Genomic DNA, 16,030 nt, shown 5'->3' with positions numbered 1-16,030 from the left:
AAACTATGTGATATAGAATTAATGATGCGTAGAATATTAACATTTTTAAAGGTTTATTATAGAAATAGCAGTGAAAACATTTAGAAGTAGAAAAAATGTTTAAGGAAAAAAAATCACAATAGGATAAAGCAATAGTTAATATCTTGTATTGCTTATACTAAAAATTCACTTTTGGATATCAACAAATATATATTATAAAATAGCTGAATCAGAGAGAAATATAAAAAATATCTAGAAAAAATATCTAAATCAAAAGCAACAACTTAATATGAATGGCTTAATACATATGAACAAAATCTAGTATATATGTGTGTATATATGTGTGTATTTTCTATTATAGGAGAATAAACAAGTCTAAATATGAAACTATAAATTCATTCATGTTATATATAATATATATCTCGTATTTTTTTAATGTAAAATTTTCTACAATGTATAATAAATGTTACACTTTTTAATCAGTCAAAATGGTGAGTTTCAGACAGCTAAATATCAATTAATGTGTATGTGTCAAAAACATGCATGTTGAAAATATATTAAATACATATACATACACAAGACTTTATATGAATAAATAGATATTAACTCAAAGCAGTAGTTTTTTTTTTTTTTTCAACTTTAAAAAATCCCAACCTAAATTTCCTTTTTCTTGTTATACTAGAAAAATATGAGAGAAAAGGGACTAAAACTAAATGAAGAAATCTTTGAAAAAACAGTGTTAAGAGTAAAAATTAAAAATGAAATAAAATCAAAAAAATTATTAAAATTTCACGTTTTGCTAATGTAAGAAAAGTGTAAGATGTAACCTATCCCTTTGAGTCGTGGGGCTTGGTTCTGAGATTGGTGTCTGATATGCCACTGAGTAAGACTTGTTGTTATACTTTGCAGGATACAATTCTGTCCTGATTTGTTGTGAAGGGCAGACTGAACCTTGTGAGTGATTATCTTGAAGTTGGCAATTTTTGAAGAACGATGATAGTTGAGAAATAACCGAGGAATCTTTTTCCCATATTAAACTACCGTTAGAAATGACAGGGTTGGCACTGACGTCAAAATTGCTACAAACAGGCGTCGATTTGTGTAATGTCTCTACATTTGCATTTGACGCCTGCTGACAGTCGGCGCCAGCAGCAGCACCACCAGAAGCAGTAGCTGCACCTGCTGCTGTTGGTTTAGCTGCAGATGCTGACGTCGCAGCAGGCATCAGTGTTGATTTTGAAGCTGTGTCAGTCAAAGTGGGTTGCAAAGTATTCAGGACATCAGAGAGTTTTTCAGTCGGTGAAGAATTCTTTGCCGTTTCCATGACGATCTTCTGTGGTGGTTTCAGGCTTTCATTTGTCTTACAGTTGATTGGGCAGTTAGTTTTGCTGAAAACTGGTTTAGAAGTCAAAGAGCTGGAAACTAAATTGAACGGTGGAGACGGTTCTTTGTTCATTCGGTGATTAACTTTCAGTGGTGCCCTTGGGTCGTTAAATCCATTTGGTTTTAATGCCAATGTGCCTAATTTTTTAATGGGGACTACATGATGGGATGAATCTGTGAGGGAAGAAAAAAAAAAGAAAATATATTTTATAAGTTATCCAAAAACATCAGATCACTCACTATATTATTATTATTATTATTATTATTATTATTATTATTTAATTGTTATTGATTTCTAACAATGGCACTAAGATACAAAATCACAGATAAAGGATATACTATTTTACTTGTTTCAGTCATTTGACTATGGCTATGCTGGAGCACTGCCTTTAGTTGAGCAAATTGACCCCAGGACTTATTCTTTGTAAGCCTAGTACTTATTCTATCGGTCTCTTTTGCAGAACTGCTAAGTTACGAAGACGTAAACACACCAGCATTGGTTGTCAAGCAATGTTGGGGAGGGACAGACACAGACACACAAACATATATACGACGGGCTTCTTTCAGTTTCCATCTACCAAATCCACTCACAAAGCTTCGGTTGGCCTGAGGCTATAGTAGAAGACACTTGCCCAAGGTGCCATAAAGCGGGACTGAACCCGGAATCAATGAAATCAACACTAGTATTTGCAGACCTGAGATTGATTGGGTTTCAACTTGGAAAATAGAGATACAAAACTAAATATTGTAAAGTTTATTAACTGACACTTTGTTCATTATTTACATAATTCCTCATCTCTTAAATATAGAACTGACACTTTGCTGTTTCTGCTGTCACCATATTCTACTGGAACTGGCAAGATCAAGAAAGCACTGACCTAACACCTTCCAATATTTAAAGTACCATATTGGATAGTATATAAAACACACTTTCTTTTCCAAAAAAATATCTAAAAAGGATGAAAGGCAAAGCTGACCTCAGCAGAATTTGAACTCAGAACATAAAGACGAGCGAAATGCTGCTTAGCATTTCGCCTGGTCTGCTCATGGTTCTGCCAGCTCACCAATAATGATAATAATAATCCTTTCTGCTGGAAGCACAAGGCCTCAAATTTGGGGGAAGAGATTAAGTTGATTACATAGACACCAGCGTGTAACTGGTACTTGATTTATTGACCCCGAAAAGATGAAAGGCAAAGTCAACCCTGACAGCATTTGAACCCAAAACATGAAGGCAGATGAAATACTGCTAAGCATTTTGCCCGGTTTGCTAACAATTCTGCCAGCTTGCCACCTTAATTATAATAATAATTTATTCTTTTTATTGGCCACAAGGGCTGACACACATGATTAGTAAACATAAAGGGACAAAACAGGACGAAAGGTTACAAAGGGTTTTGTCTGTTTTTGAAAAAATTCGAGTAAAAACTGTTTAACAACGAAAGATTGTAACAATGAAAAACTCCCAATTGGGGGAGGCGCTTCGAAAGGTTCCTGGTGGAAAAAACCCCATAAAAGCCAACGGGAGCCTGGTCAAAAGGGGGGTAGAGAGCCCCTTTCTCCTTTTATAAAACCTTTTTCAATCACAGGCGAAACCTGAGAACTGGTCCATTTATACTGGCCATTCTCGCACAATTCACCCACCTTTCAGAAAACTTGCTATCGGACAGCACTCTCCTCTCTAACCTCATCTTCCTTTTCAAATGAAACTTGAAAAAGTTGATGAGGCCTTGACCAAAGAGGAAAGTGTCTGACTTTAGCCCTTTCAAACGGGTCCACTATACGATCTCTTTCGCCACAGCCACTAGGCACAGGAAAACGGCCTCGCCCTCCTTGTTAAAGGAGGTCGGCGGGGCAATAATAATCATTTCAAGTTTTTGCACAAGGCAAAATTTTAAGGATTTACATCAGCCCCAGGTCTTGAATTATACTTATATTTTATGACCCTGAAAAGAGGAAAAGCAAAGTTGAATAATAATTGTGATGATGATGTGAAAAATTGAAATGATTATTATTATTATTATAATTAAAGTGGCAAGGTGGCAGAATCGTTAGCAAACTGGGCAAAATGCTTAGCGATATTTCACCTGCCTTCATGTTTTGGGTTCAAATGCTGTCAGGGTTGACTTTGCCTTTCATCCTTTCGGGGTCAATAAATTAAGTACCAGTTACACGCTGGTGTCGATGTAAGCTACTTAATCTCTTCTCCCAAATTTGAGGCCTTGTGCTTCCAGTAGAAAGGATTATTATTATTATTATTATCATTATTGGTGAGCTGGCAGAACCATTAGCACACCAGACGAAATGCTAAGCAGCAGTTTGCTCGTCTTTATGTTCTGAGTTCAAACTCCGCTGAGGTCGACTTTGCCTTTCATCCTTTTAAGGTGGATAAATTAAGTACCAGTGAAATGCTGGGGTTGATGTAATTGACTTACCCTCTCCCCCAAAGTTTCAGGCCTTGTGCCTTTAGTAGAAAAGATTATTATTATTATTATTATTATTATTAAGGAAGAATTGTTAGTACACCAGACAAATATTTGGTGGCATTTCTGGCTCCTTATGTTCAGATTCTGCTGGGGTCAACTTTGCTTTTCATCCTTCTCGGGTTAAAATAAAATAAAATACCACTAACAAACTGGGGTTGACGGTGTAGCAATAACCATTTTAGCCATTTTGAAATGTGGCGCGAATTGGCAATATGACGTAATGTCTTTGCCAAAGAATTAGCATTTTCGTTTTTTTCCCATTGGTTAAAATAACTGCTCGTATAAAGATTCTAGAAGTTTCGAAAAGAATGTTTGTCCTGAATTTCGATTCTTTTTGATCAGGTTGAGCAGTTATAAAAACCCTGGATTTGGGGAGAGACTTTAGTGTTCGTTCGGTAGTCATTCAACTCCACGACACTCACTCTTTTGGAGACATCGGTAAATTTTTATGCCATGTCTACGTTAATCACAAATCTATTTTGATTTGTAGGTTAACGTATTAGATAGAAAAAGAAATTAGCTAAGGAATTTAAGTCGTTTTTCTTCACAACTAAGTTATCTTTCTTCTTGTAAATAAATATAAAATGTTATATTTATATAAATAAAATAATTAAAAAAGGAAATGTTTCTCTTCATGTTTGTTTTTCAACTGAGCATAGATAAATATGCATTTCTGTAATCTTTGTTTTATGTTTCTTATAGCGGTTTAAAGGACACGATTAAAATATTCAACATACATAGTCGTTGAGTTAGCGTTCCATGCGTATATGTCTATATGACGTTACAACTGCAGTTAGGGTTAAAGATACAATGATAACATTTAGTATAAGTGACGATAAATCATTATATTTTCCCTTACTCAGAGGAAAGCCTAAATAAATAATATAACTTAACCCTTTAGCATTTAAACCGGCCATATCCGGCCAAAAGTCTCCTGCCTGTTTTATGTACAAACTGGCCAGATCTGGTCTCTCACACCAACCCTACAATATCGTTTTAAAAATTAACAGCTACCTCATCAAAATCTTATAGCACCAAGATAATCCTCTGATTAGTTCAAGACGTGGATGAAAAAGGATTAATTTTGGCAGAATAATGCAAACACTAAAGGGTTAAGAGAAAGCTTAAGGTAGAATAAACCGACAGCCGCCGTAGGAAAACGGTATTGACTAATTCCCTCTCTTTTAAAAACAATTGCTGGCCTTGTACCAAAATTTGAAACCCACCACCACCACCACCAACACCATCATTGTCATCAAGGTAGCGAGTTGGCAGAACCATTAGCATACCGGATGAAATGCTTTGCAACATTTCATCTATCTTCATGTTCTGAGTTCAAATGCCTCCAGAGTCAACTTTGCCTTTTATCCTTTCGGGGTCAATAAATTAAATACCAGTTGAGTACCGAGACCAATGTTATCGACTAATTGTGCACCCCCAAATTTCAGGCCTTGTGCCTATAGTAGAAAGGCTTATTATTACTATTATTATTATATAATTAGAAGAGTGCAATGTAATATGTAATAAAACAAATTGACATTGTTTATTGTTTGAACAGAACAATATTTCGACATTATGTCTGTTTTCTTCAGGTTCAAAATAGGAAATGTAACATACAGTTCATCCTCTTCTAATTGTGTATTTATCTTTGTGAAGAGTTACACTAATCTTTGCAAAATATTATTATAGTAATAATAATAATAATAGTAAGAAGAAGAAGAAGGTGAAGAAGAAGAAATCCGCCGAAACTACACCTGATTGTCCCCCTTCCATACTCATATGTGTATGTCATGACTCATGCACTGTTCTTTTCCTGACGCTTGTACATTACCCTATGTACTATACATACACTTTAGATGAGTTGGAGTGCACCCAAGCACTGTACACAATGTTTTATTATTATTATTATTATAAGAAGAAGAACAAGAACAAGAAGAACAAGAAGAACAAGAACAAGAAGAAGAACAAGAAGAAGAAGAAGAAGAAGAACAAGAAGAAGAAAAAGAAGAAGAAGCTGAGCTGGGGGGCAGTCCTCTGGCTCACCACCATCAAGCTATCCAACTCACGCCAGCATGGAGGGAAGACATTAAATGGTGATGTTAAGTAGAAGCAAGGTTACACTGCTGAAAACTAAGTCTTTGGAGTTAGCTGAAGGAGGAGGAGGAATAGAAAAGCAGATGAACAAGATTGCAGTTCTAGAGTGAAGTAGTTGAATTTTCTTTAACTCTTTTTTTATTCTCTTACTTGTTTCAGTCATTTGACAGTGGCCATGCTGGAGCACTGCCTCTAGCCGGACAAATCATCACTAGGACTTATTCTGTGTAAGCCTAGTACTTATTCTATTTGCTAAGTTATGGGGACATGAACACATCAACATTGGTTGTCAAGCGATGGTAGGGGGGTGACAAACACACACAAATATATATATATATATATATATGTGCCGGTGGCACATAAAAAGCACCATCCGAACGTGGCCGATGTCAGCGCCGCCTTGGCTGGCTTCCGTACCGGTGGCATGTTAAAAGCACCAACCGATCGTGGCCGATGCCAGACTCCCCTGGCACCTGTGCCGGTGGCACGTAAAAGGCACCCACTACACTCGCGGAGTGGTTGGCATTAGGAAGGGCACTGCCAGATCAGACTGGAGCCTGGTGCAGCCCCTGGCTTCCCAGACCCCGGTCGAACCGTCCAATCCGTGCTAGCGCGGAAAACGGACGTTAAACGATGATGATGATGATATATATATATATATATATATATATATATATATACAATAAATTAATAAATAAAACATATGCATATATACATACATATATGTACCTACCTCTACATGTATATATACATGCATATATGGGTACAGGACACCAAAAAAACGTCGAACAATAAGAAACGAAAACATAAACACAAAACCAAGGAACTGGACATTTTTCTTAAACAACGAAAAAATAGAGTACAGGTCAAATAACACAACTGACTTCTTTCTGTTTTCATCTACCAAATCCACTCACAAGGATTTGGTTGGCCCGAGGCTATAGTCTTTATGTTTCTTATTTCTTTACTACTCACAAGGGGCTAAACACAGAGGGGACAAACAAGGACTGACAAAGGATTAAGTCGATTACATTGACCCCAGTGCTTAATTGGTACTTAATTTATCGACCCCGAATGGATGAAAGGCAAAGTCGATCTTGGCGGGATTTGAACTCAGAACGTAGCAGCTGACGAAATACCTATTTCTTTATTACCTACAAGGGGCTAAACACAGAGGGGACAAACAAGGACAGACAAACGGATTAAGTCGATTACATTGACCCCAGTGCGTAACTGGTACTTAATTTATCGACCCCGAAAGGATGAAAGGCAAAGTCGACCTCGGCAGAATTTGAACTCACAACGTAGCAGCAGACGAAATACCGCTAAGCATTTCGCCCGGCGTGCTAACGTTTCTGCCAGCTCGCCGCCTTTCTATAGTCTTTATGTTAACCTAAGGCTACAGTAGGTACCATGCAGTGGGACTGAACCCGGAAACTATGTGGTTGGGAGGAAGCAAGCTTCTTACCACACAGCCATACAGAAGTATTTAACATCAGTGAGATGTAAAATGGATATGGTCTGTAATGTGTGTGTCCATGAGTCTAACAGCAGGAGTACCTCATATATGTGAACAGGGTACCAATGTGGATCACATTTGAGCTTTGTAGAGAAGATCAGCAGGTAAGTAAGTGCTCTGAGATGAACACAAGTCAACTGAGAAAGTAGCTGGATATTAATGAGCAATGTGTACTGAAGAAGCAGCCGTGCAAACAGGGAAATGTAAAGCAAATGAACAACACGTTCTGAGTGAATAAAAGGATGAAGAGTACATCACTATATTATTATGACAGGGTTGGCACTGACGTCAAAATTGCTACAAACAGGCGTCGATTTGTGTAATGTCTCTACATTTGTATTTGATGCCTGCTGACAGTCGGCACCAGCAGCACCACCAGTAGCTGCACCTGCCGCTGTTGGTTTAGCTGCAGATGTAGATGGAGATGTCGCAGCAGGCATCGGTGTTGATTTTGAAGCGACTTACCACACAGCCACTCCTCGGTGAAATTTTGATTTTTTATTTCTGTTTTTCCATGATTTGTTAGGTGAAATGGAAGGGGTCATGATGTAGATAGGCTCACTGATATTGATGAGTTTCATGTTGTTAATCTTTAGTTTGAACATTTATTAGTGAATATCTGCAGCAAACTAGGCTAGAATAAGTACTAGGCTACAAAGAATATTTAAGAGATCATCATCGTTTAACGTCCGCTTTCCATGCTAGCATGGGTTGGACGGTTCAACTGGGGTCTGGAAAGCCAGAAGGCTGCACCAGGCCCAGTCTAATTTGGCAGTGTTTCTACAGCTGGATGCCCTTCCTAACGCCAACCACTCTGTGAGTGTAGTGGGTGCTTTTTACGTGCCACCGGCACGGAGACCAGACGAGGCTGGCAACGGCCACGATCACATAGTGCTTTTTGTTCCACCGGCAGAGGCCAGTCAGAGCGGGGCTGGCTACGGTCACGTTCAGATGGTTCTCTTACGTGCCACCGGCACTGGTATCATAGATGGGGAATTATTTACATTATGCACTGTTCGTAAAGTGCAGTCATTTATTCTTTTACATGTTTCAGTCATTTGACTGTGGCCATGCTGGAGCGTTGCTTTTAAAGGGGTTTGATCAAACAAATTGATCCCAGGACTTATTCTTTGTAAGCCTAGAACATATTCTATCTGTTTCTTTTACTGAACCGCTAAGTTACAGGGATGTAAACACACCAACATTGGTTGTCGAGCAATGGTGGGGGGGGACAAACACAGACACAAAGACACACACATAAATATATATACATACACACATATACATATATATACAACAGGTTTCTTTCAGTTTCAGTGTACCAAATCCATTCACAAAGCTTTGGTTAGCATGAGGCTGTAGTAGAAAACACTTGCCCAGGGTACCACACAGTGGGACTGAACCCGGAACCACATGATTGGGAAGCAAGCTTCTTACCACACAGCCATGCCTGCGCTTATGGAAATGACTCATTTATCACTGCCTGTTTTTCAAACCAAACTTCTATTATAAAAGAGGACAGATGTATTTGGTTTCAACCATCAACATTCTTTCCCTGAATTAGTCATTTGCATAATACTGCCTTTATTGAGGCCTACCTGACACACCCATCTCTTGATATCCCAACTAATATTAATCTAACTACTGATTTTCTCACTCCTTCCACGGAAATTCATCCCACAGGAATTGCCTCCTCACTAATAAATGTTCAAACTAAAGATTAACAACATGAACCTCATCAACATCAGGGAGCCTGCCTACATCATGACCCCTTCCATTTCACCTAACAAATCATGAAAAAACAGAAATAAAAAATCTCACCAAGGAGTGGCTGTGTGGTAAGTGGTTTGCTTACCAACCACATGGTTTACGGATTCGATCCCACTGCGTGGCACCTTGGGCAAGTGTCTTCTACTATAGCCTCGGGCCGACCAAAGCCTTGTGAGTGGATTTGGTAGACGGAAACTGAAAGAAGCCCGTCGTATGTATATGTGTGTGTGTGTGTGTGTGCATGTGTGTGTGTCTGTGTTTGTCCACCCAACATCGCTTGACAACCGATGCTGGTGTGTTTACGCCCCTGTAACTTAGCAGTTCGGCAAAAGAGACCGATAGAATAAGTACTAGGCTTACAAAGAATAAGTCCTGGGGTTGATTTGCTCGACTAAAGCCAGTGCTCCAGCATGGCTGCAGTCAAATGACAGAAACAAGTAAAAGAGTAAAAGAGAATTATTCCTTTAATAGTTTCAGTAATTTGTCAGCAGTCTGTAGCGACACACAGAAATATACAGTGTGTCCGTAAAATCCTGTGTAGCAAGACCTGGAGTATTGATTTGATGTGTGTAGGGCAACAAAGAGAAGCCACATTGAACTGGGCTAAACTCTACATAAACTTTATCAGGTGGTCACTTATTCAACATGTATATGAAATGTGTAGTGTTGCAAGTTACATCAACAGATAGTTTGAAACCCCACTATGACTTTACGGACACACTGTGTGTGTGTGGGTGATGCAAAATATGAAAAATATAACTCAAAATATGAGTATATGTATATTTTCATTAATATTTAGCAGAAGTAGCAGAGTTACTCTGTTACTTCTGCAATATATATATATAATTTTAAAATAGGATGAAATCTTTAAAAGAATTTATTAAGTAGTTAGCATGAAAAACCTCATAAGAGAAAAAAAATCTATCAATTTTTTTCACTTAAATATATTTATTTTTATTATACAGAGGGCATTATTACACATAAATGCCACACGATAGGAGGGACTCTTAAAGTCAAAACTACTAAAATAAACATATTGTACAGAAAGCAAGTCTCAAAGCGAGTCATTTAAAAACAGAATTAGCGTGTGGCATTTATGTGTAATAATGCCCTCTATATAATATAATATATATATATACATACTTGAGTGAGTGGACAAACAAACAAAAGGGCACTTAACACGTTTATTGGGAGTTAGACGTATTATTCAAAACAATCTGATTCAAATTCCATGCTACTTTTGAAGTTTTCAAGGCCCTAACAGAGCCTTTCCTGTCAGGCTGGTGAGAATCTGAATCATTTGGATTCTCACCAGCCTGAGGAGACAGGCTCTATTAGGGACTTCAAAACTTGAAGTAGTATGGAATCCAAATCAAACTGTTTTGAATAATATATATATATATATATATATATATATATATATATATATATATATATATATACACACACACACATACACACAGGGTGACCCAAAAGTAGGTTTACAGTTATCAAGTGGGCACTCTAAATTTCTTTTAATTTCTATTTTACAATTAACTAAATTAGCATAGAACAATGGTTTCATTTTTTTTTATAATTAAGATCTAAACAGTTAATATATGAATGTGAAAGAGATAGCTGAATAACCCTTTGTATGCATACATGTGTGTGTGTATATATATATATATATATATACACACACACACAAAAAGGCAGAGAGCTGGCAGAAACGTCAGCACGCCGGGCGAAATGCGGAGCCGTATTTCATCTGCCATTACGTTCTGAGTTCAAATTCCGCCGAGGTCGACTTTGCCTTTCATCCTTTCGGGTCGATAAATTAAGTACCAGTTACGCACTGGGGTCGATATAATCGACTTGATCCGTTTGTCTGTCCTTGTTTGTCCCTTCTGTGTTTAGCCCCTTGTGGGTAGTAAAGAAATATATATATATATATATATATATATACATACACATACACACATATATAGATATGTATTAGCAAACCCCACTGTAATTGCCAAATATCCCTGAAATCCCATATACTGTACTATTGCATATGCAAAAAGGCCAGGCGCCAATGAGGGACTCTCTACAGTAGTCAAATTCCTTCAAATGACACCCTTCCATCTTAGAAAAGGAAATGATAAGTACTGTGGTCATGGAATAATGTGATTAATGTGGCCAGAATACCTCTGATCATGTCTGGCATATCAGAACTGACATGAGGTTAAACAACAGATAAAGATAAAGGACATATTACATACTCATTCATCTACATTACTTCATAAGGAGTAAAAGGCCAGTTTCCCTGGTTCCTCTGGCATATACAATCATCCCCTGGATGGGATGCCAGTCCATCACAGGATAACTCGTTTTTACCAGCTGTGTAATGTGAAATGAAGTGTTTTGCTCAAGAATACTACACATCGCCCAGTTCAGGAATTGGAACCACAATCTTATGACCACGAGTCCAATATCCTAAATACTAAGCCATGCACCTCCACACTATTACATATTATAGACCTACATATTCCTAAAAAATTGGCAGGAAGCTGGTGGAATTGTTAGCATGCTGGACAAAATACTTGGTGGCATTTCTTCTAGCTCTAGCATTTCTAGTATCTGTAGGGTTAACACTTCAGATACCAACCCGCCTGAAGCCGCCCTTGGTCCTATGATACAAACTTCCCATTTTAAAGTAATCATCATCATCATCGTTTAACATTCACTTTCCATGCTAGCATGTGTTGGACAATTTTGACTGAGGGCTGGCGAACCAGATGGCTGCACCAGGTTCCAATCTTGAACTGGCAGAGTTTCTACAGCTGGATGCCCTTCCTAACGCCAAGAGTGTAGTGAGTGCTTTTTATGTGCCACTGGCACGAGGGCCAGTCGGGCGGTACTGGCAATGACCTTGCTCGAATCTTTTTACACATGCCACCGGCACAAGTGCCAGTAAGGCGACGTTGAAAATTTCCATTCAAATTTCATGTTAATTTATTTTCCAAATCCCAGCTGAATAATGTCAGAGTTATTTTAATAATTTTATTTTTGAAATTAATTGAAAAAAAAGATAGTGTGTTTCAACAGAAATATGGCAATGAAAGGGTTAATGCTCTTATTTCAAATCTTGTCAGGGTTTACTTTGCATTTCGTGGCCCTGTGCAAGGATGACATGCAAATTTACAAAGCATTCCATATCTTTTATGAATATAGATGAGGAAAGCTGCATAAAGAAGTGGTGAGCTCTAATTATGGAAAGTACCTATGGAAGGGGTAGACTCGGGAAGACATAGGACGGAGTGGTGAGAAAGGATATTCAGACACTGGGCCTTACTGAGGAACTGACAAGGGACCGAGAGATGTGGTGATTTGCTGTACTTGATAAGACAAGTCAAGTTAAGTAAAATCCCTGTCCTCCTCAGTTCTTGCTGGTGCCAGTGCCACTTAAAAAGCACTAATGCTGGTGCTGTGTAGATGCATCCATGCCTGTGGCATGTTAAAAAGCACCCAGCACACTCTGTTAAGTAGTTGTGCATTAGGAAGGGCATCCAGCCATATAAAACATGCCACAACAGGCTTTTGGAGTCTGCACAGCTCCCTGCTAGTGGTTGGCATTAGGAAGGGCATCCAGCCATAGAATACATGCCACAATAGGCTGTTGGAGTCTGCACAGCTCCCTGCTAGCCAGCTCTATGTCAAGTCGTCCAATACATGCCAGCATGGAAAGCAGATGATAAACGATGATGAGGTCAACAAAATACTGTAAGAGTCAAGTACTAGGGTCAATGTAACTGACTTATTTTCTTCCCTCAAATTTGCTGGCCATGAACCTTGCAATGCACCAGTGTCCCATTCAAGGGGAACATTATGATTTTGGTCAGTTATAGGCCATTGAAACTAAGTAACCAGCCTTGTGAGTGCTAGGGGGTCAAGAAAAATAAAGCAAAAAAATACTCCTAGAAAGGTATGATGATCAAGGCTTGAATATCTTTGATCATGGGCTTGCTTAATCAGGGAGATGTCCAAGGGTTAAACAACAACAAAACCACCAACAACTTAATACAAAATTGCTGTACCACAAAAAAGGGGAAAAGAAAGAAACAAGTACTTAAAAAAAACAAAACAAACAAAAACAAAAACAAACAATAAATTAAAAAAGACTGATTTTCTCACTTTGTCTACTTGTTTCAGAAGCTGTGCCATTAGTGGTTCCCCATGAAGTGCTAGGCTTGCTGGGTGAAGCGGCTGATTGATGAGAGGGGTGAGTGCTGGCATAGACTGGCTCATTTATCTTTGGGGGCAGTGGCCTGGAGGCAACGACCTCATTGGATTTAGGTAGGGGCTGAGTTGGAAGAGGGGCATGAGAAGTGATGTGTTTATTATTGACCATCTTCACCGAATGCTGCTGAGGTGATTGGGTTACCGTACTGTAGAGGGAGTTAGATGGGTTGTGGCTGCCGGCCACACCGATGGTAGACAAAGAACTTACGGGCTGGTGAGGAACCACTGTGGGATGCTGGTTGTGTACTGGTAAACATCCTGTTCTGTGTAAGGGGCTGTGCTGCTGCTGCTGTTGCTGTTGGTGGTGGTGGGGGTGGTGGGGGTGTTGCTGTTGTTGGTGAGCTGCTACGAGGGCGCCTTGTATTGGGGCATGCTGCAGCATGGAATTGGGCATGGCGTGCTGCGGGGCGGGTGGCACGACAGCCTCGGGTATCGTATTCGGATTCTGAGACGGCGAAGGAGGTACCACGGCAGTGTGGAGCAGAGAAGTGGGCTGGTGCGCATTCGCGATGATGTTGCTGTGCATCTGAGAATGCTGTTGCTGAGGATGCAGCACGGAGTTGAATGGCTGAACGGGGGGGTAATGGTGAGCAACAGGGGCCGCATGGGCCGCGCCGGTCATCTGCACAGACGGTAGTGGATGACTCGTCAAAACAGTGGGAGTCTGAAGAATTCCAGAATGTGGCTGTGACGGTGAAACTAGGGTTCCATGCATCGGAGCGTACGATGGCTGGGGATGAGACGAGTGCATTACACTCTCATGTATCGGATGAGACGTATGCAATACACTGTCATGGAGAGGATGAGGGCTCTGGTGGATAGGCGACAACAGAACTCCAGGAAGAGAAGGGACATGAGACTGCGGAATATATTGTTGGGATGCCATAGGGTCGTGGTGTTGGTAGGAATTCTGTTGGGGAGTTAGGATGACAGTTCCATGTGGCTGGCCTGAATAGTGATGGTGAGGGGACAGGACTAAGTCATGGCCCTGAGGAAGCTGCTGGTAGGTAGGGAGCACAATGCCTTCTTGTGATTGAACCGGTGACGACTGTGACATAGTATGAGGCATTGGTTGCTGTTGCTGAATGTATGTGGGGTGTATGATGGCACTGTTGGGTTGCATCAGATGCTGGTTGGGAGGGATGAGGACAGTGTCAGGGTTTGGGATATGATGTGAGGGCAAACAGGCATTGGGGGTAACAGGCTGGGTGGAACTTTGTGAGAACGGGTGTTGCATGAAGCTTTCGTAGGGGACAACAGATATATCAACGGCACCAGGTTGTTGTGGTAAAGGGTGCACTTTAACCATGTTCGGTTCACTCACAACAGAAGTTCCTTGAGGATGAGCAAGCATGTCTGCCCTGGTTTGCAGAGACTGAGTATTTACACTGGCCACTATCATTAATCTCTCTAAAAATCAGAAGAAAAAAAATACAAAAATCAATAAATAACTTTCAAAAATATAAAAAGAAACAAAAATGAATAATTTACATTTATATTCATTCAATTATAAATCAACTTCAATTAAACATGCAAAATTAGTTTGAGATTTGGGAAACAATTATTATTAGAAAGTTAAACAAAAACAAGAAAAAAAAACGATTTCTTTCAGAAATCGAGGAAGCTATAGGCTAGTATGAACCCTGGACTCTGTAGTATTAACCCTTTCATTACCAACCCGGCTGAAACTAGTTCTGGTTCTGTAGTACAAAGATCTTGATTTTATTAAGTTTTGAATAAAAATCTTCCACCAAACCTTAGTCACAATTTAGGTTCCTAACACTTGCTTAATAATAACTTGTCTCTCCTCATGCACCAACTCCAGCAGCCTACCTAACCATGTGTCACCTTTCCCTTTCATCACTCCCTTCATCCACCCTTCAAGCTCATCAGACTGGTGGTGCATAAGGACATTTGCTACTTTTCATACAAGATGAGGAAGGAAGAATTTCTATCCAAGGCAATGCAGGACAAACTACTCATCATCATCATCGTTTAACATCCGTTTTCCATGCTAGCATGAGTTGGACAGTTCAACTGGGGTCTGGGAAGCCAGAAGGCTGCGCCAAGCCCAGTCTGATCTGGCAGTGTTTCTACAGCTGGATGCCCTTCCTAACGCCAACCACTCCGTGAGTGTAGTGGGTGCTTTTTATGTGCCACCTGCACAGGTGCCAGACGAGGCTGGCAAACGGCCACGATCGGATGGTGCTTTTTACATGCCACCGGCACGGGGGCCAGACGAGACCAAAGAAGCTGATCAACACGTTGAAACACCCAATGGAGCTAGATATGCTGTGGTTCTTCTCTGACAAGAAGAATTTCTGCCAAGACAGGAAGATCAATTCCTAAAACAACAGGTGGCTCGCTGTCTCACTCGAGGACATGCCTAGAGTGATGCAGATGAAGTTTCAAGTGAAATGGTCTTCGGTGACATCAGCAGTAAAGGTGGTTTTATGTCACCCTACTTCTTCCTTGAGAGCCTCAGGCTGAACACTGATGGCTACATTCATGCTCTGAGTGAGGTGAAGCCCTGGAT

At 39.8% G+C, this 16,030-nt stretch overlaps 1 protein-coding gene across 3 annotated transcripts in view; it reads right to left on the bottom strand.

The window, feature by feature from the left end:
• Window positions 1-650: 650 nt before the first annotated feature.
• LOC115221663 (protein tweety) overlaps window positions 651-16,030 on the bottom strand; it is a 26,144-nt gene continuing 10,764 nt past the window's right edge. For 2 of the 3 annotated variants that reach the window (XM_036510720.1, XM_029791863.2), the window contains exons 2-3: window positions 13,387-14,904; window positions 651-1,536 (exon numbers count right to left, since the gene is read on the bottom strand). In XM_036510720.1, the coding sequence (XP_036366613.1) occupies window positions 779-1,536; window positions 13,387-14,896 (2,268 nt within the window). In that variant the 5' untranslated portion in view covers window positions 14,897-14,904 and the 3' untranslated portion in view covers window positions 651-778. Of the gene's footprint in view, window positions 1,537-13,386; window positions 14,907-16,030 lie in introns of all 3 variants that reach the window. The other variant, XM_036510721.1, reaches the window with a different exon arrangement.

The sequence above is a fragment of the Octopus sinensis genome, linkage group LG18 (assembly GCF_006345805.1).
Source record: "Octopus sinensis linkage group LG18, ASM634580v1, whole genome shotgun sequence".
Classification (NCBI taxonomy): Eukaryota; Metazoa; Mollusca; class Cephalopoda; order Octopoda; family Octopodidae; genus Octopus; species Octopus sinensis.
The sequence above is the reverse complement of the archived record's forward strand: the minus strand, read 5'-3'. Positions and strand labels throughout refer to the sequence as shown.